Source organism: Anarhichas minor, unplaced genomic scaffold, assembly GCF_050575085.1.
Source record: "Anarhichas minor isolate MPS153535 unplaced genomic scaffold, ASM5057508v1 ptg000011l, whole genome shotgun sequence".
Taxonomy (NCBI): Eukaryota; Metazoa; Chordata; class Actinopteri; order Perciformes; family Anarhichadidae; genus Anarhichas; species Anarhichas minor.
The window spans coordinates 8446700-8467942 of record NW_027466457.1 but is presented as its reverse complement, the minus strand read 5'-3'; the positions used below and the strand labels follow the sequence as shown (position 1 = coordinate 8467942).

Sequence of the window (21243 nt, the reverse complement as noted above, 5' to 3'; positions counted from 1 at the left end):
CACCTTATGAAATATATAACATGACATTTAGTGCGGGACCAGTTAGCTCAACCATCCCTGTCAGGACAGGGACTACTCAAGGATCATGAGAACAGCCAGGATGCCACTTGAATGGGTAATACCATGGCTCACCCTCTACCTTGGACTATCAGCAGCCAGCATTGGTATGTACAGTCAATGGCATACAAAGAGAGCTGCATATATCAAATCCAACCTTATTGCGTAAACTGGATAATACTTTTGTCTGATATTATTGTTGGAATGCTGTTAAGCATTCCAACTATTGTTATCCTGTTTCTTTATTCTTCCTTATATTATTATATTTCTTCCGTACGCTTTTTGAAACTCTTCTGCTCCTTCATATTTTAAGCTACAGAAACCGTTCAACTATCAAAATGTTCAGCTCTTTCAGCAGAGGGGTGCTATGACTTTTCATATTTCTAACCTTTAAACTTTATGAATTATTAAGCTTTTTGCAAATTTTTTTTTGAATGGGTTTCTATGGAGAAAATGTTCAAATCCTCTTCAACTTTCAAATCCTTCTACTTCCTCATACTTTCAGCTACAGACACCATTTAAACTTTAAAATGTTGAGAAAACCCTGATCTATTGCCGCATTATTCAGCTTTTTGATATATTTTATACTTTTTGAACTGCAGCAGTTTATCTTTTATGATTTTTTCAGCCCTTTTCTGCTTTTATAATGGGTGTGTATTGCGCAGCTTAGAGTGCGTGATGTCACCGCTAGAGTGAAGAGCAGCTTGAGATTCTTGTGAAAAAAACATTTGTCTTTTGCCACTGTGTCCACAATCTTCACTCTTCATGCATAATTTCTGGATGTAGAAGTAGCTAATCTTGTCCTTGTCGTAGACAAATGACTGTGGAATCCCACAGATTTACACATTTGACACAGAAGCCTGTAATTGAGAGGAAAACCAACTTTCTGCTCCATAGAGACCAATGTTAAATTTTGCTTCAAAAACATCTTCCACGGAACACGGTACCCCATTTCTAAATCGCCAGTTCAGCCACATTTGTTATACTACAGACACAATTTTTACAGGATCTGTTCTTCAACTCATCCTTCCTCTCATTTATTAATATCGGAGCAATAGGAGCTACGGTTATGGGAGTTTTGAGGATTTGTTTGAGAGGTGTTTCCCTGTTTAATCTCCATGAAAAGGCTGCAAGGACACAGGTGTTTCTGATTAAGCTCATTGGTGATGTTGATAAACACACAGACTCACACACACACACACACTCCTCTCTCTCTCTCTCTCTGTATGTCTCTCTCCCTCTATCTCTGTATGTCTCTCTCTCTGTGTCTCTCTCTCATACAGTCATTCAGGTTCTTAGAGATCTTTAGAGGATCCCCCCCCCCCCCCACACACACCCCATTTTAAAATAAAAGCCCCACAGAATGATTTCTAACTGAAATGCTTATGATGAAGCCTGACATTTAATAACCTGTTTATGTTTATCTAACATTATGAGTCCATCTCTTCTCCCCCCCCCCCCCCACACCCCATTTCAAAATAAAAGCCCCACAGAGTGAATTCTAACTGAAATGCTTGTGATGAAGCCTGTCATTTAATAACCTGTTTGTGTTAATCTAACAATATGAGTCCATCTCCTCTCCCCTTCCCCACCCAGCCCCACCCTTTCAAAAATAAAAGCCCCATGGATTAACTGTATGTAAACATTAAGCTCAAAATTTGACTTTTTCAAATACTGCCATTACTATTACTACTACTACTACTGTTATATTATATACTATGACCACTACTACAGCTATTACTACTACTACTTCTACTACTTCTTCTAAATACTAATACTTCTACTACTAATGATACTTCTACTACAACTACAACTTCTACTACTACTACTACAAATATCACTACTGCTGACATTTTTTAAGCCACAGAAACCATTCGAATATCAAAATGTTCAGCTCTTTCAGGAGAGGGGTGATATTACTTTTCATATTTGTAATCTTTAAATTCTTTGAATTATTAAGCTATTTGCAATTTTCTTTTGAATGGGATCTCTATGGAGAAAATCTTCAAATCCTGTTAAACTTCTTCAACTTTCAGCTACATATGACTTCATATTTGTAATCTTTCAACTTTTTGAATTATTAAGCTTTTTGCAATTTTTTTAAAATTGGATATCTATTTTCAGCAATGTTTTTGAGATTCATTTCAGCTTTCAGCATTCCAACGCATTTTCAGCAGGAAATGCATTTTCTAGTTGATAATGTGTCTTTCTTTTTTCAGTCACGATTCAGACGGTTTCCAAAATACCTGTATTTAGAGGTAATTTCTTTTTTCAAAGATGAAGGATAAAATACCAAAAAGTCATGTACAGTTTGAACTAGAGTGTAATGGATATTTATTTTTCTCCTTAATCAAGAAGTGAGACCCGCTCACAATGACCAGATCTGCAGTACATGGGGAAACTATCACTTTAAGACTTTCGATGGAGATTTCTTCCAGCTTCACTCTACTTGCAACTACGTCCTTGCGTCCCAGTGTAAAGGAAGCTATGACAGTTTCAATATTCAGATCCAACGGCAGGAGATAAATGGGACCAGCACAATTGAAAAGGTCACTCTGCAACTGGATGGGGCCCTTGTGGAATTAGTCAAGACTTCAATCAAAGTCAATGAAGAGCCGTGAGTCTGTTTTTGCTTTTTTATTTGTTTTTTTTATTTATAACAATTTGTCACATTATAAGAACAGTGAGCAAAAAGCAAATAAGAAACAACAAATCAAACAAATATGAGGTAATGGGATGATCAGTAAATCAAGGCTAAGTTGCCAAATATAAAATAAAATATAGCACAGGGTACCTCAAATAATTATGAAAGATCTGTCTCGTTAGTTAAATAAGCACACCACCGTTGTTCTCCCAATTGTTTTTTGAGTCGAATGGAGTAGGTCAACTGTTATAGAAGATGTAGGTGTTTAAATTTACAAAAAGCCACTATTTTGTCACGCCATTTTTACTTGCTGCCAGCGTGACCTACCGGAGTTAGGTATCATCTTTGCTTAGCCCATCAGGGATATGTCCAAGAAAGAGGGGTGTTAATGTCAAACTGATACTAAAACTTAGGGTTTTTGAGATGATTGTTGCTAAATCCTTCCAGAAAGTCTGAATAGTGGGACAAGACCACAAAACGTGAGCGTGATCAACCATCATTTCTCTATAGTCCCTCCAGCAGCATATCTGAGTGCCAGTTTATTTGGACTTCTGCTTGAACGTGATATAAAAGTGAATACAGTTTTTCCATCAGAAGTCTTCCCAAGTTTTTTAACAATCTTGCATTATGGAAGTGATACCAGATTAGACAGCTTGTCGGTGTCTATGATCTCGCATTGCTGAAGTAAAATCGGGGTCATATACCGGCTATCTAGGTAATTTAATCTCTTTTTGGAGTTGGAAATATTTCACCACTTCCACCCATACTTTCAGTGAAACCCATTGACTCACCGTCTGCAATATTTCCTTCTCTTTACCAACACATGTATCCATTAAATATAACTCCATAGTCTTCCATTTGGCTACACAAGATGGGTTACACCCAGAGGTCTGAATTCTGTCGTATTGCTTGGGCCAGAGGTTTAATAACTGAGTCGGTGTTGATAATGTGACTTTTTATTACCAGCTGATGATCTGGTTCCAGTGATGGTTAATGTCTTATCCCCCTCCCCCTCTCCCTATAGCATCGCTATACCATTCAGCCAGGCTGGCATTTCGATTGAAAGAGTCGTGTCCTACGTGAAAATCGAGGCAAAGCTGGGTTTGGTCGTCATGTGGAATGAAGAAGACTCCCTCTGGGTATGTGTATTCATTATGTCCTCGTACATTGCACGTACGTATAAATAGTACCTCAAAATTGCTTTGTATTATTATTGTTGATAACTTACACTTATTTAGTTTTACTGCTGTTTGGGAGATTAGAGAATTGACTATAGGGGCATAAAGATTAATCCATGTTAAATCAAAGGGAAGTCATTTTGAAATAAAGTGCATAATATTAACAGTAGTTACGAGATTTCTTAATTAACTTACTTATTTCAACTAAAATTCTCACCTGGTTTTAAGATTGAGCTGGATACAAAATTCAAGAATCAGACCTGTGGCCTGTGTGGTGACTACAATGGAGTCCAGGTTTACGACGAGTTCATCAAAGAAGGTGAATATATAATAAAGCCAAAAGAATCTGTGCTCAAAATCAGTCTTCACATACGCTAAAACCTCTTCCTCCTCTTGAAACAGGGGAGTCTGTAAGTCTTGAAGATTATGGGAATCCTTGGATAGCCAATGGTCCCACTGAAGAGTGTGAAAGCATCCCCTCTCCCGTCACAGAGACCTGTGAAAATCAAGTATGTCAAAATGCCTTTCACATAATTCTATACTTAACAATAGTCAAGGTACATTTTGAATACATCATATACTTTGCCCCGCAGAAAGAACTCTGTGAAAACCTGCTGAAAGGAACTGCATTCCTCAGCTGTCAAACGCTGATTGATACTGACTCCTTTATCGAAGCCTGTCTGAAGGACCTGTGCCACTGTAGTAGCACCTCATGCTTGTGCTCAACCACATCAGAGTATTCTCGTCAGTGCGCTCATGCAGGCGGGGTACCACAGCAATGGAAGACAGCAAAACTGTGTGGTAAGAACATTAATGGTTGAGCTTAGACGTTTTTTACTGTAGTTGAATCAGAATCACTGTTTCTAAATGTTACTTTTTGTGTGTGTTGAATAGCAAAAACATGCCCTTTCAACATGCAGTATAAAGAATGTGGTAGTCCCTGTGCTGATACCTGCAGCAACCCCCAGAGAAGTCACGTGTGTGAGGATCACTGCTTAGATGGATGCTTTTGTCCAACTGGTAAGTTTCCTGATATTAAAACCAGCTCAGATGATGTTTGTAGTCCAGTAGATATCAGAGGGTTTACTTCCATTCACACATGATTAATGTATGCTCTCTAATTACTTCATTTGTGCTCTTGACTTTTGAAATTAGTGTGCAAAATGAGTAATTCATGCTATTAAATTACCATCAAGTTGTTATAACAACAGAAGCAGGAGTTATAGATTAGGCGGCAGGCTAGGACCTGTGTCTATTTAGTTGCCTACAAATACTGAATCAATTACGTCACGTTAATATAGTGAGTTTATCATTCATTACAGTTGTCCTTGTCCTCTCAACACTCTTCTTTGTACAGTTGAGATGCTACATTGTACATAACTTTGGCTGCCATCAGTTAGGTGCACTTATACAACTGTGTAGCCTAATGTACCGCAAATTAATAGAGAAAGTTGTCAGGCCATGGACAATGAAATGTAAATGAGGTGTTTGCATTTTATGCAGTTTTGTGTTGATCTTGGATGCAGATAAACGATCTTGTTATCTTTTACATCCCTTAAATGTATGTTAAAATGGCAAAAATAAAGTTTATGTTGCATATGAACAAATTATTAATGGGGTTAGCATTGTGTAGAACTGTTTACTTTACTCGACTAATCATGTCATTATGTTTCTCCCAAGGGACTGTCTTTGATGACATTACACAAAGGGGGTGTGTTGCTGCTGACACATGCTCCTGCTTACACAATGGCAAGCCATACAAACCAGGGGAATCCTACTCAATGACATGTCAAACTTGGTAATTACTCACTATTTTCAATATAGTGTTCATAACATGTGCATTTCAGGTGATCTGTACAATTGGACTGACTGAACTCTGTTGACAGCACCTGTACCCAGGCTCAGTGGCGCTGTGAGAATATAGACTGTCCTGGTATCTGCTCCATGCTGGGAGGCTGCCACATCTCCACCTATGATGACAAAATGTATTCTTTCCATGGACAGTGCTCTTATATTCTCTCCAAGGTGAGGCATTTCAAATTAAATTAATTCATCCTTTAATCCACATACAAAGGTACAATGCTTGTTAATGAGCAAACTGTTTGTAATTAAGTGCATTTTTATCTTCTGGACTTTAGGATACTAACGGGACTTTCAGCGTCCTTGGTGAACTGGCCAAATGTAAAACGTCAGATAAGTCGACTTGTCTGACTGCAGTCACCCTACTACTGCCTAAATCCGTGGTAAATTAACAGTATATTATGGTTTTCTCTAAATAAAGAGAACTTTTTAGGATTTTCTCCATTTCACATCTGCTGGAAAGGTTTATAAGGTTTTTTGACATATTGTCATTTTTTCCCACTGCAGAAGGTTGTAGTTGAAGCTAATGGACATGTTTCTTATAACAAACTGAACACTCCACTGCCTCTTATCACGGGTAAGTGGTTGGTTCTTTTTAGTGCTCATTCGCCGGTGATATCGCAACATTTAATTGAGTTTGCTCAAATTAAATCTCTTTATTCAATGTGAAAATATTTTCCCTTGCAGATGATATAACAGTCTTCAGCCCATCGACATTCTTCATTGTAATCCACACCAACTATGGGCTTGTTCTCGAGATTCAGCTTACCCCCATTATGCAGGTCTACATCAAAGCCAGTGTTTCCAATAAGGGAAAACTCAGGGGTATGTTTCACTTCTTTTGATTATAGTGTAAATGATCCGCCTTTTGCAATAAGTATTGTAGAAAGTATTAAGTACCATTACCTTTATCCAGGTCTTTGCGGAGATTTTAATGATGTGGAAGCTGATGACTTCAAGACCTCAAATGGACTGACTGAGGGAACGGCTGGGACATTTGTCAACACATGGAAGACCAGACCATTGTGCTCTGATGTGACAAAAATAATTGGGGACCCCTGCATTTTGAACATAAACAAGGGTAGGTGACAGTCGTCATACTTCATATCTTGATATCATTGTTTTTAACATTTTACCAATAGACATGTTTATTTGTCTTTGTAGAGAAATATGCCCAACACTGGTGCGGCCTGCTGTCAGACCCAAAAGAGATATTTGCAAAGTGCCATTCTGTAATAAATCCAGAAGACTATGAAGCTGTAAGCAGTGATTTATTTTTGTATGCATGTGTGTATGTATTTGTGTTATTTTACCTATTTAACAATTTAACGTTTCACCTATTAATTGAGCTTGTTTCTGCTTCTCTCTCCAGTCTTGTACTTATGACACCTGTGCCTGTGATAACAGTGAGGAGTGCATGTGTGCTGCTATATCCTCTTATGTCCATGCATGTGCTGCTGAAGGTGTCGTATTGAATGGATGGAGGAACACTGTATGCCGTAAGTTAAACCTAAATTATCAAATGTAAAATAAATGAAGTCCATTTTCATTGATAATATTTAAACTCTAAGTGAACCTGTTTCCTTTCAAAAGAGAAATACATGACTGGCTGCCCTTCTACTTTTGTGTATGGCTACCAAATGACAAGCTGTGGTCGCACCTGCCGCTCTCTTAGTCAGTCAGACTCAACATGTGAGGTTGAGTTTACCCAGCTTGATGGCTGCGGCTGTGCTGAAGGAACTTACCTCAATGACAATGGACAGTGTGTGCCAGCCTCAAGCTGCTCCTGTTATATGGGAGACCAGCAGATACGCCCCGGGCATACCATTAAAGTCAATGGACAAACTTGGTGAGTTTTTCAATATTTCAAGTAAAATGTAAGCAGAACAATAGTTTTTAATGATTATTATTGGGTTATTTTAGACTTTTATTTGTCAGCTGACGAAAGCGAGAAGAGAGAGATGAGAAGAGAGAGAGATGGGTTATGACATGCATCAAAAGTCCCAAGCAGGAGGAGAACAGGGAATATTGCGGGTCATAGGTGCCATCAGGGCTCCCCTAGAGCATTTAATTTTAACTGAACAGAATTATCCTGGATTAGTGGGTCTCAAGCAGTGGCGGGCCGTCAGGGCCTGCAAGGCCTTCTCTGCTGGCCTAAACAGAATCACAAAGCTATATCTATTTTATAATTTTATAATTTTTCTTAAATACACTACATGTATTATAATTTATAAAAATATTTTTCCCATTATCTTATTTTCTCATTGCACAGCTACTGTCTTCCTCAGTTGCTCTGCTTCCAGTGCAGCTTGTTTTAAGTAGAGCTTTTATCCAATCAGATTTCACCTCTGTGTCTCTAGGTAAGAACAGAGGCCCAGGCCTGCAGAGTCTCAGGTGCATCCAGTGCAGTTTAAGTGAATGGGGACGATATTGTTGATTGTCATAGTGTTCAACCAATCAGATCTTTAGTTTGACATGTTGGGCATATTCTTTGACGTGTCAGCACCTGCTAGCCGGCCTATAATGACGTCAGCATTAGTGCAGCTCAGTGTCCATGTGCAGCTCTGCCGCGAGGTGCAGAGTGTGCTGTGATTGGTCAGTGGGCGAGCACGTGACTATCGTGAAATGAAACTTAACAGCAGAGGCTGTCGGGTAGTGAATCACATCACATGATGCAGCTCAGCCAATCAAATATGGGCATTCTGACTGAGTGAGATGTACCACACACCATGACACAGGGGGCTGAGACGAGGAAAGACATTGCAGAGCAGTACATTCAAGTTGTGAAGGTAAAATCCTATGATAATCTCTTTGGGTCACGACTTGTCATTAAGGAATGATGGCGGATCCCACTGCCAGACCAGCTGAGAACGTTATATTTTCCTGAATTTAGGCTTTTGCATTTTCTAAATGCTCTAGCATTATTCAAACGACTCATACCGAACAGTTTAATACGAAGATGTACATAGATGTACATAGCCTTAAAAATGAATAATAGCTGTGGCGCCATCATGTGGTTATAAGGTGGTATTTCAGCTGCAGGACAGCAGTGAAGGCCCAGGTATAAAATGCACGGCCCGCCACTGGTCTCAAGTGTGGGTCAACTTTGTCAACTTTTAAAGTGTAATGTTTATCTGGGACAGTGTTTTATTTTTATTTTGAAGTGCCGATTCCCACAAGTGGCTTCCCTTTGTTCATTTGTATTTTCATTTTAAAAGTGTGTCACATTGGTTCAGTGGACAGCAAAAAGGTTCTGGGTTTGACCTTCCGGATTATTTCCCAAGTATTAAGTGATTGGAATCACTAAACTGCCCACATGAATCTGTTTGCATGTGTGATAGACCAGTGATCAGTCAGACGTACACTGCTTTTCGCTTAGTATGTGCTAAAAATGTCACCAGCTCCCTGCAAACCGTCAAGTAAGCCTATCTGTGTAAATGACTTAAAGAGAATTGCAGATCTAAAGGCTACAAGTTGGGAGACACTGTCCACTGACCACTGTTTTTGCTTTGCAAGAAATTGAGCAGAAACTAGTAAGAATTAACCTTGCGTGTCTTTCTATGTATTTCAGCTCATGCCATAGTGGAAAACTAGGATGTACAGGAACCCAAATAACTAAATGTAGGTACAAAGCACTCAGATCCTCATAGTAATCCTTCTATAACGAAGCACAGTAAAACCAACACCAAGCATACAGTGGTGTCCTTTGTAACACACTATCATTGTCATCAGCATGTACAGAGCCAATGATTTTCTTCAACTGCTCAAGCGCAAAGCCAGGTGACACGGGGTCCGAGTGCCAAAACAGCTGCCAGATACTGGACGCAGAATGTGTAAGATTGAGAGACTGGTTCATAACTGTTGTTGAATATTCTATACATGTATATTAAAGCAGTATGTTGAATTATTTGCTGTCATATCTGTTGTTGAATATTCTATACATGTATATTAAAGCAGTATGTTGAATTATTTGCTGTCACACTGTATAGGTCAGCACACAGTGTATATCAGGCTGCGTATGTCCTGCTGACCTGCTGTCTGATGGTAAAGGAGGCTGTATTAAGAAGGAGAACTGTCCCTGCACATATAATGGAGATTCCTATAATTCTGGACAGACTGTCACTGTGAACTGCAATACCTGGTAAGCCCTTTATTCTTCCCATACTAATGTAGGACTGTATCAGGTCACTGTTGTGTGTGTTGTTGTTTTTTCGAGGATGACTGACTTGACATCACTTAATCTATTTAAATCATAGCACCTGCAAAAGCAGAAAATGGGAATGCACAGATCGTGATTGTGATGGAACCTGTAACATATATGGAGAAGGGCATTACATCACTTTTGATGAAAAGAAATTCTCCTTTAATGGGGACTGTGGCTACGTCTTCACTCAGGTATTGCACAGACTTATATACAGTAGACTTTGTGATTTGTCAAAAGTCAGTGTTGTAATACTGACATCAATATCTTGCAGGATTACTGTGAGGGCGATATGAAGGGGACCTTTCGGGTCCTGACTGAGAGCATCCCATGTGGAACAACTGAAAGCATCTGCTCCACTGCTATCAAACTCTACCTAGGGGTACATTACACTATTATATGCATTTAGAATTACTTTTTTAATGCTGAAAATAATATTTCAGGGTTACAAATAAGCATGTTTTGTTTCTTTCAGAACAATGAAATTGTTCTTTCAGAGGAAAATGTGAGAGTTATCAAACAAAGCAAAGGGCTGGACATACCCTTTAAAGTCCACACTATGGGCATATACCTTGTCATTGAGGCAAAGAATGGTCTTGTTCTCATTTGGAATAAGAAGACAACACTCATGATCAAACTCAAGCCCACATTCAAGGTGGGTGAGGAGATATACAGGCATTCAGATACATGTTAATAAGGTTGCCATTTTACAAATTAACTAGATCTCATTTCATCCCAGGGAAAAGTATGTGGTCTTTGTGGGAATTACGATGGAAATATCAAGAACGATTTTACCACCAGAAACAAAGAAGTTGTTGTTGAAGCCCTTGACTTTGGAAACAGCTGGAAAGTGTCACCTACCTGCCCTAATGCTAAAACACACAAAAATCCCTGCAGTCTGTACTCACACAGGCAAGCATGGGCATTAAAACACTGCAGCATTATCAATAGTATAGCATTTGCTGGTTGCCATTCAAAGGTAAGAAATCTGCCAAATAACAGTCTACTCAATTACTGTCTGTATAATTAGCAATCAGAATATAATCCAGACTCTACTTGCATTTACAATGGTTTCTTTCAAAAAGGTGGATCCAAAAAACTATTATGATACTTGTGTGAAAGACACTTGTTCCTGCAACACAGGAGGAGACTGTGAATGTTTCTGCTCGGCTGTAGCAGCCTACGCAGCAGCCTGTAATGAGGCCGGAGCCTGCGTGAAATGGAGGACTCCCACAATCTGCCGTGAGTGTTTTATTTGTGTTTCTGTAAGGACGTAAACCAAAAAAGCAATGTGATTGTAATCACCATCTGTCATTAGTCATTTAAAATATTGAATTTACAAATAAAGTCTGACTTGCATTTTATTATGAAGATTTTATATATGAATAAGCAATCTTATGTTGTATCTTTTTAATATTCCTTTCTTTTGTTTCATTAGCTCTGTTCTGTGATTTTTACAACCCTGATGGCGAGTGTGAATGGCACTATGAGCCCTGTGGAAAACCATGCATGAAGACATGCAGCAATCCCTCAGGAGCATGCTACAATCACATTCCAGCACTAGAAGGTAGAAATGACATAAATGTAATAGTGTATGTATTTTTAAGGTTTTTAAGGTTAACCATGTTTGGTGTTTTCTAGTAAAGCCCACTGGTTAAGCACAATTGTGCTTAATGTTAAGGATTTTTCTTTCACCGCACAGAGATTCTCACTTGATTTAGGCTAGACTTCCTGTCTGTGCCTTTTGGGTGCTAGTTCTGCAATTTACAATAACATTTCATTTTTTAAGGTTGCTATCCAAATTGCCCACCTGAACGGTCTTATTTGGAAGAAGATACAATGCAGTGTGTGTCTCAGGAAAACTGTGGCTGCTATGATAACGAAGGGAAGCATTATAAAGAAGGGGCACTCATGCCTCCTCAGGAAAACTGTCACAAGTGGTAGGTCACTTTCCATCTTAATAATTATATTTATATCATACAATATATACTATATCTATATATGAAATAAATTAAGGTAATTGTGAAAAAAAACAAATAAGACAATAACATAAGACATAAGGGCAACCACTATTGCAAATGCGTAGCGCAGATCACAGTTAAGTGCAGCGTGGCCAGTGCGTTAGACACGCCTGGCGCACCTTAGGCACACTTTGATAGAGAGTGGAATAAGCAAGAATATATTATCATACATTCTAGGTGGGGTTGTTAGAGATTGTGACAATCTTGGCCGATCACATTTGTTACTTTCATCCCCTTTATACAGAAGACTCTCCCCATCATTTTGGGAATGTTTGTCAGTTTGAGAACCCTTAAGAAAGTTTCCCTCAGAGGAAACGTGTTGATGTGTGGGACCTGCAAAGCTTCATATATGCCCCCCCCCCCCAGACCCTCCAAAGGGATAAGGGGGTATAGCTAATGGTTTATGGATGGATCATTTTTGTTTCTGAATATGTTTAAGATCCTACTGTCTACTTTCTGTGCGTAATACTGCACGATTTTATTTATCATCACAATCCATACAATAACCATTTACAGTTAAAAACGTGTTTGTTGCTAGTTGGACTGTATTTTTTATTTATGTTTGAGTTAGTCAGATTTCTTTTACATGGAAAAATAATTGCTGACAATATGGAAAGAATTAGCTGCTTAACCTTCATATTGCAACATCAGAATTATTCTGGCAATGATCCTCTTTTGTTTCTGAGAACACCAACCTAAGGTTAACTATCTATATGACATACAGTCACTAAAAAGGCTGTCATTGTAGGCTACCGGGGATGAAAGATGGCGGTAAGAATCAATCTGTAATTTTTGTTCTTTCATCTGGCTGAAAAATGTAGACTAAAAGTGGAAACACAAGCAAAACGTGAAGAAATTGGGTTTTATATGAATGCACCTTCACCAAATGAAGTGGCCAAGATATTATGGGCGCTTCTCCTCACACTTGGCACAAAGCAATTTACTAAGATACCACACCAGCACTGATAACAGATTACACAGAAATCCATCATGTAAGTCTTCAAGTATTGCATGTTTATCCAGCAAGCCAGTGCATGGACCGATCAGTGTCCTGTGAGGAGCTCTGGAATAATGTAATATCATAATTGTAATTATTTACTCTATCGATAGATTGATCAACAACTAAAAAAGGCCCACTGTGTAATTGCTTTTAAATTTTCCCTTTCTTGTCTACCTTTTAGTTATTGTTCTTCAACAAAGATGGAGTGCATCTATGACATCCAATGTAAGTATGGTTATGACCATTTCTGTGATGTGATCGTCACACAAGGATTAATTAAAAGACAATAGAATGAATCTATGAAAAAAACGATTATTAATGATTATTTATTTTGCAGCTTGCACTTGTTCATACAAAGGAGATTTGTACAAGTATGGAGATACAGTCTATGACACACATGATGGAAATGGAACCTGTATCACAGCTGTTTGTGGAGCAAAAGGAAATATTAAAAGAATCATAGAGACTTGCTCTACAACTGCACCCACCCTGAGACCAACAACAACAGTCTTTGATTTTGAAACAAGTGGTAAGAATAAAAAGCTATACAAATGCAAAGGTGTGTATGATTTCCAAAATACGCAGTGTCTGTGACAGTTTATTCTTTTTTTGACAATCATAGAGAGACCGACCACAACAACAATCACACAGGAATCCGCAACAACCACAGAAAGGCCCACCATTTCAACAACAACCGAAAAGGCAACGACAACGATCACAGAACATCCCATTACTACTGCTGTTACAACAACTGAAAAGCCTGCCACAACAACCCCTGAAGTTGTAACAAATACAGTGTTTACAACAGCACCATCAACAGGACCCATGGTCACGATTACAGCTACAAAAGCCACAGAAAAATCCAGCACCGAAGCTACTACAACCACAGAAAAAACAACAGTGACAGAAATATCAACCCCCACAACCACAGAAAAGGAACAAACTACAGCTGCCACAACATCTGAACAACCCAGCACCCCAGTAACAACCACAGAAAAGCCTACCAAAAAGACAACCCAAACTCTAACAGAAACACCCACAATCACAGAAGAATCCACAACAACAACTACCGTTACAGAAAAATCCACCACAATACCCGTAGGAAAGCCCAGCACTACTGCTGCCACAACCACAGAAAAACCTACCACAACAGCCGCTGACTGCTATGTTTGTGAGTGGTCAGATTGGATAGACAATGATTACCCTGGTGGTGAAGATGGTGGAGATCATGAACTCATTGAAAACATTACTGATCCGGATCTGAGTGTTTGCAGTAAACCTCTGGAAATAGAATGTAGAGCAAAAGAATACAGGGATATGTCTTTGAAGGACCTAGGTCAAATTGTAACATGCAACCCAAGTGTTGGACTAATCTGTCTTGACAAAGATCAAGGTATACCTCCTCTATGTAATAACTATGAAATACGAGTGAAATGTTGCGTCAACCACTGTAAACCTTCAACCACAACTGCACCCTCAACAACAACAACAACCAAAGGAAGGTCTACTACAACCTCAGCAAAAAACACAGAAAAACTGCCGACAACAACAATCACAGGAAGACCCACCACAACAACTACAATCACAGAAAAACCCACCACAACATCTACAATCACAGAAATACCCACCACAACAACTACAATCACAGAAAAACCCACCGCAACCACAGCAAAGGAACAAACTACAGCTGCCACAACAACTGAAGTACCCAGCACCCCAGTAAAAACCACAGAAAATCCCATTACTACTGCTGTTACAACAACTGAAAAGCCTGCCACAACAACCCCTGAAGTTGTAACAAATACAGTGTTTACAACAGCACCATCAACAGGACCCATGGTCACGATTACAGCTACAAAAGCCACAGAAAAATCCAGCACCGAAGCTACTACAACCACAGAAAAAACAACAGTGACAGAAATATCAACCCCCACAACCACAGAAAAGGAACAAACTACAGCTGCCACAACATCTGAACAACCCAGCACCCCAGTAACAACCACAGAAAAGCCTACCAAAAAGACAACCCAAACTCTAACAGAAACACCCACAATCACAGAAGAATCCACAACAACAACTACCGTTACAGAAAAATCCACCACAATACCCGTAGGAAAGCCCAGCACTACTGCTGCCACAACCACAGAAAAACCTACCACAACAGCCGCTGACTGCTATGTTTGTGAGTGGTCAGATTGGATAGACAATGATTACCCTGGTGGTGAAGATGGTGGAGATCATGAACTCATTGAAAACATTACTGATCCGGATCTGAGTGTTTGCAGTAAACCTCTGGAAATAGAATGTAGAGCAAAAGAATACAGGGATATGTCTTTGAAGGACCTAGGTCAAATTGTAACATGCAACCCAAGTGTTGGACTAATCTGTCTTGACAAAGATCAAGGTATACCTCCTCTATGTAATAACTATGAAATACGAGTGAAATGTTGCGTCAACCACTGTAAACCTTCAACCACAACTGCACCCTCAACAACAACAACAACCAAAGGAAGGTCTACTACAACCTCAGCAAAAAACACAGAAAAACTGCCGACAACAACAATCACAGGAAGACCCACCACAACAACTACAATCACAGAAAAACCCACCACAACATCTACAATCACAGAAATACCCACCACAACAACTACAATCACAGAAAAACCCACCGCAACCACAGCAAAGGAACAAACTACAGCTGCCACAACAACTGAAGTACCCAGCACCCCAGTAAAAACCACAGAAAATCCCATTACTACTGCTGTTACAACAACTGAAAAGCCTGCCACAACAACCCCTGAAGTTGTAACAAATACAGTGTTTACAACAGCACCATCAACAGGACCCATGGTCACGATTACAGCTACAAAAGCCACAGAAAAATCCAGCACCGAAGCTACTACAACCACAGAAAAAACAACAGTGACAGAAATATCAACCCCCACAACCACAGAAAAGGAACAAACTACAGCTGCCACAACATCTGAACAACCCAGCACCCCAGTAACAACCACAGAAAAGCCTACCAAAAAGACAACCCAAACTCTAACAGAAACACCCACAATCACAGAAGAATCCACAACAACAACTACCGTTACAGAAAAATCCACCACAATACCCGTAGGAAAGCCCAGCACTACTGCTGCCACAACCACAGAAAAACCTACCACAACAGCCGCTGACTGCTATGTTTGTGAGTGGTCAGATTGGATAGACAATGATTACCCTGGTGGTGAAGATGGTGGAGATCATGAACTCATTGAAAACATTACTGATCCGGATCTGAGTGTTTGCAGTAAACCTCTGGAAATAGAATGTAGAGCAAAAGAATACAGGGATATGTCTTTGAAGGACCTAGGTCAAATTGTAACATGCAACCCAAGTGTTGGACTAATCTGTCTTGACAAAGATCAAGGTATACCTCCTCTATGTAATAACTATGAAATACGAGTGAAATGTTGCGTCAACCACTGTAAACCTTCAACCACAACTGCACCCTCAACAACAACAACAACCAAAGGAAGGTCTACTACAACCTCAGCAAAAAACACAGAAAAACTGCCGACAACAACAATCACAGGAAGACCCACCACAACAACTACAATCACAGAAAAACCCACCACAACATCTACAATCACAGAAATACCCACCACAACAACTACAATCACAGAAAAACCCACCGCAACCACAGCAAAGGAACAAACTACAGCTGCCACAACAACTGAAGTACCCAGCACCCCAGTAAAAACCACAGAAAATCCCATTACTACTGCTGTTACAACAACTGAAAAGCCTGCCACAACAACCCCTGAAGTTGTAACAAATACAGTGTTTACAACAGCACCATCAACAGGACCCATGGTCACGATTACAGCTACAAAAGCCACAGAAAAATCCAGCACCGAAGCTACTACAACCACAGAAAAAACAACAGTGACAGAAATATCAACCCCCACAACCACAGAAAAGGAACAAACTACAGCTGCCACAACATCTGAACAACCCAGCACCCCAGTAACAACCACAGAAAAGCCTACCAAAAAGACAACCCAAACTCTAACAGAAACACCCACAATCACAGAAGAATCCACAACAACAACTACCGTTACAGAAAAATCCACCACAATACCCGTAGGAAAGCCCAGCACTACTGCTGCCACAACCACAGAAAAACCTACCACAACAGCCGCTGACTGCTATGTTTGTGAGTGGTCAGATTGGATAGACAATGATTACCCTGGTGGTGAAGATGGTGGAGATCATGAACTCATTGAAAACATTACTGATCCGGATCTGAGTGTTTGCAGTAAACCTCTGGAAATAGAATGTAGAGCAAAAGAATACAGGGATATGTCTTTGAAGGACCTAGGTCAAATTGTAACATGCAACCCAAGTGTTGGACTAATCTGTCTTGACAAAGATCAAGGTATACCTCCTCTATGTAATAACTATGAAATACGAGTGAAATGTTGCGTCAACCACTGTAAACCTTCAACCACAACTGCACCCTCAACAACAACAACAACCAAAGGAAGGTCTACTACAACCTCAGCAAAAAACACAGAAAAACTGCCGACAACAACAATCACAGGAAGACCCACCACAACAACTACAATCACAGAAAAACCCACCACAACATCTACAATCACAGAAATACCCACCACAACAACTACAATCACAGAAAAACCCACCGCAACCACAGCAAAGGAACAAACTACAGCTGCCACAACAACTGAAGTACCCAGCACCCCAGTAAAAACCACAGAAAATCCCATTACTACTGCTGTTACAACAACTGAAAAGCCTGCCACAACAACCCCTGAAGTTGTAACAAATACAGTGTTTACAACAGCACCATCAACAGGACCCATGGTCACGATTACAGCTACAAAAGCCACAGAAAAATCCAGCACCGAAGCTACTACAACCACAGAAAAAACAACAGTGACAGAAATATCAACCCCCACAACCACAGAAAAGGAACAAACTACAGCTGCCACAACATCTGAACAACCCAGCACCCCAGTAACAACCACAGAAAAGCCTACCAAAAAGACAACCCAAACTCTAACAGAAACACCCACAATCACAGAAGAATCCACAACAACAACTACCGTTACAGAAAAATCCACCACAATACCCGTAGGAAAGCCCAGCACTACTGCTGCCACAACCACAGAAAAACCTACCACAACAGCCGCTGACTGCTATGTTTGTGAGTGGTCAGATTGGATAGACAATGATTACCCTGGTGGTGAAGATGGTGGAGATCATGAACTCATTGAAAACATTACTGATCCGGATCTGAGTGTTTGCAGTAAACCTCTGGAAATAGAATGTAGAGCAAAAGAATACAGGGATATGTCTTTGAAGGACCTAGGTCAAATTGTAACATGCAACCCAAGTGTTGGACTAATCTGTCTTGACAAAGATCAAGGTATACCTCCTCTATGTAATAACTATGAAATACGAGTGAAATGTTGCGTCAACCACTGTAAACCTTCAACCACAACTGCACCCTCAACAACAACAACAACCAAAGGAAGGTCTACTACAACCTCAGCAAAAAACACAGAAAAACTGCCGACAACAACAATCACAGGAAGACCCACCACAACAACTACAATCACAGAAAAACCCACCACAACATCTACAATCACAGAAATACCCACCACAACAACTACAATCACAGAAAAACCCACCGCAACCACAGCAAAGGAACAAACTACAGCTGCCACAACAACTGAAGTACCCAGCACCCCAGTAAAAACCACAGAAAATCCCATTACTACTGCTGTTACAACAACTGAAAAGCCTGCCACAACAACCCCTGAAGTTGTAACAAATACAGTGTTTACAACAGCACCATCAACAGGACCCATGGTCACGATTACAGCTACAAAAGCCACAGAAAAATCCAGCACCGAAGCTACTACAACCACAGAAAAAACAACAGTGACAGAAATATCAACCCCCACAACCACAGAAAAGGAACAAACTACAGCTGCCACAACATCTGAACAACCCAGCACCCCAGTAACAACCACAGAAAAGCCTACCAAAAAGACAACCCAAACTCTAACAGAAACACCCACAATCACAGAAGAATCCACAACAACAACTACCGTTACAGAAAAATCCACCACAATACCCGTAGGAAAGCCCAGCACTACTGCTGCCACAACCACAGAAAAACCTACCACAACAGCCGCTGACTGCTATGTTTGTGAGTGGTCAGATTGGATAGACAATGATTACCCTGGTGGTGAAGATGGTGGAGATCATGAACTCATTGAAAACATTACTGATCCGGATCTGAGTGTTTGCAGTAAACCTCTGGAAATAGAATGTAGAGCAAAAGAATACAGGGATATGTCTTTGAAGGACCTAGGTCAAATTGTAACATGCAACCCAAGTGTTGGACTAATCTGTCTTGACAAAGATCAAGGTATACCTCCTCTATGTAATAACTATGAAATACGAGTGAAATGTTGCGTCAACCACTGTAAACCTTCAACCACAACTGCACCCTCAACAACAACAACAACCAAAGGAAGGTCTACTACAACCTCAGCAAAAAACACAGAAAGACTGCCGACAACAACAATCACAGGAAGACCCACCACAACAACTACAATCACAGAAAAACCCACCACAACATCTACAATCACAGAAATACCCACCACAACAACTACAATCACAGAAAAACCCACCGCAACCACAGCAAAGGAACAAACTACAGCTGCCACAACAACTGAAGTACCCAGCACCCCAGTAAAAACCACAGAAAATCCCATTACTACTGCTGTTACAACAACTGAAAAGCCTGCCACAACAACCCCTGAAGTTGTAACAAATACAGTGTTTACAACAGCACCATCAACAGGACCCATGGTCACGATTACAGCTACAAAAGCCACAGAAAAATCCAGCACCGAAGCTACTACAACCACAGAAAAAACAACAGTGACAGAAATATCAACCCCCACAACCACAGAAAAGGAACAAACTACAGCTGCCACAACATCTGAACAACCCAGCACCCCAGTAACAACCACAGAAAAGCCTACCAAAAAGACAACCCAAACTCTAACAGAAACACCCACAATCACAGAAGAATCCACAACAACAACTACCGTTACAGAAAAATCCACCACAATACCCGTAGGAAAGCCCAGCACTACTGCTGCCACAACCACAGAAAAACCTACCACAACAGCCGCTGACTGCTATGTTTGTGAGTGGTCAGATTGGATAGACAATGATTACCCTGGTGGTGAAGATGGTGGAGATCATGAACTCATTGAAAACATTACTGATCCGGATCTGAGTGTTTGCAGTAAACCTCTGGAAATAGAATGTAGAGCAAAAGAATACAGGGATATGTCTTTGAAGGACCTAGGTCAAATTGTAACATGCAACCCAAGTGTTGGACTAATCTGTCTTGACAAAGATCAAGGTATACCTCCTCTATGTAATAACTATGAAATACGAGTGAAATGTTGCGTCAACCACTGTAAACCTTCAACCACAACTGCACCCTCAACAACAACAACAACCAAAGGAAGGTCTACTACAACCTCAGCAAAAAACACAGAAAAACTGCCGACAACAACAATCACAGGAAGACCCACCACAACAACTACAATCACAGAAAAACCCACCACAACATCTACAATCACAGAAATACCCACCACAACAACTACAATCACAGAAAAACCCACCGCAACCACAGCAAAGGAACAAACTACAGCTGCCACAACAACTGAAGTACCCAGCACCCCAGTAAAAACCACAGAAAATCCCATTACTACTGCTGTTACAACAACTGAAAAGCCTGCCACAACAACCCCTGAAGTTGTAACAAATACAGTGTTTACAACAGCACCATCAACAGGACCCATGGTCACGATTACAGCTACAAAAGCCACAGAAAAATCCAGCACCGAAGCTACTACAACCACAGAAAAAACAACAGTGACAGAAATATCAACCCCCACAACCACAGAAAAGGAACAAACTACAGCTGCCACAACATCTGAACAACCCAGCACCCCAGTAACAACCACAGAAAAGCCTACCAAAAAGACAACCCAAACTCTAACAGAAACACCCACAATCACAGAAGAATCCACAACAACAACTACCGTTACAGAAAAATCCACCACAATACCCGTAGGAAAGCCCAGCACTACTGCTGCCACAACCACAGAAAAACCTACCACAACAGCCGCTGACTGCTATGTTTGTGAGTGGTCAGATTGGATAGACAATGATTACCC

The 21243-nt window shown here is 40.2% G+C and overlaps 1 protein-coding gene across 1 annotated transcript; it reads left to right on the top strand.

The window, feature by feature from the left end:
* Window positions 1-11884, top strand: LOC142947899 (mucin-2-like). Its single transcript, XM_076089770.1, has 27 exons — window positions 1-222; window positions 2277-2290; window positions 2413-2674; window positions 3726-3840; window positions 4108-4198; window positions 4282-4388; window positions 4473-4680; window positions 4774-4899; window positions 5560-5677; window positions 5766-5904; window positions 6018-6122; window positions 6250-6316; window positions 6427-6564; window positions 6656-6820; window positions 6904-6998; window positions 7112-7238; window positions 7333-7588; window positions 9311-9336; window positions 9472-9572; window positions 9729-9880; window positions 9996-10134; window positions 10215-10322; window positions 10416-10595; window positions 10680-10919; window positions 11026-11182; window positions 11379-11507; window positions 11730-11884. Exons 1-27 carry the CDS (start codon window positions 86-88, stop codon window positions 11882-11884), a joined length of 3657 nt encoding a protein of 1218 aa, XP_075945885.1. The 5' UTR covers window positions 1-85.
* Window positions 11885-21243: the final 9359 nt, after the last annotated feature.

Excerpts from the sequence above, each read along its gene's own strand:
- LOC142947899 (XM_076089770.1), top strand. The coding sequence starts at position 86 with ATGAGAACAGCCAGGATGCCACTTGAATGGGTAATACCATGGCTCACC. Across the intron at positions 3,841-4,107 it reads ATGAAGAAGACTCCCTCTGG|ATTGAGCTGGATACAAAATT; the intron begins GTATGTGTATTC and ends CCTGGTTTTAAG. Across the intron at positions 6,565-6,655 it reads CAATAAGGGAAAACTCAGGG|GTCTTTGCGGAGATTTTAAT; the intron begins GTATGTTTCACT and ends ACCTTTATCCAG.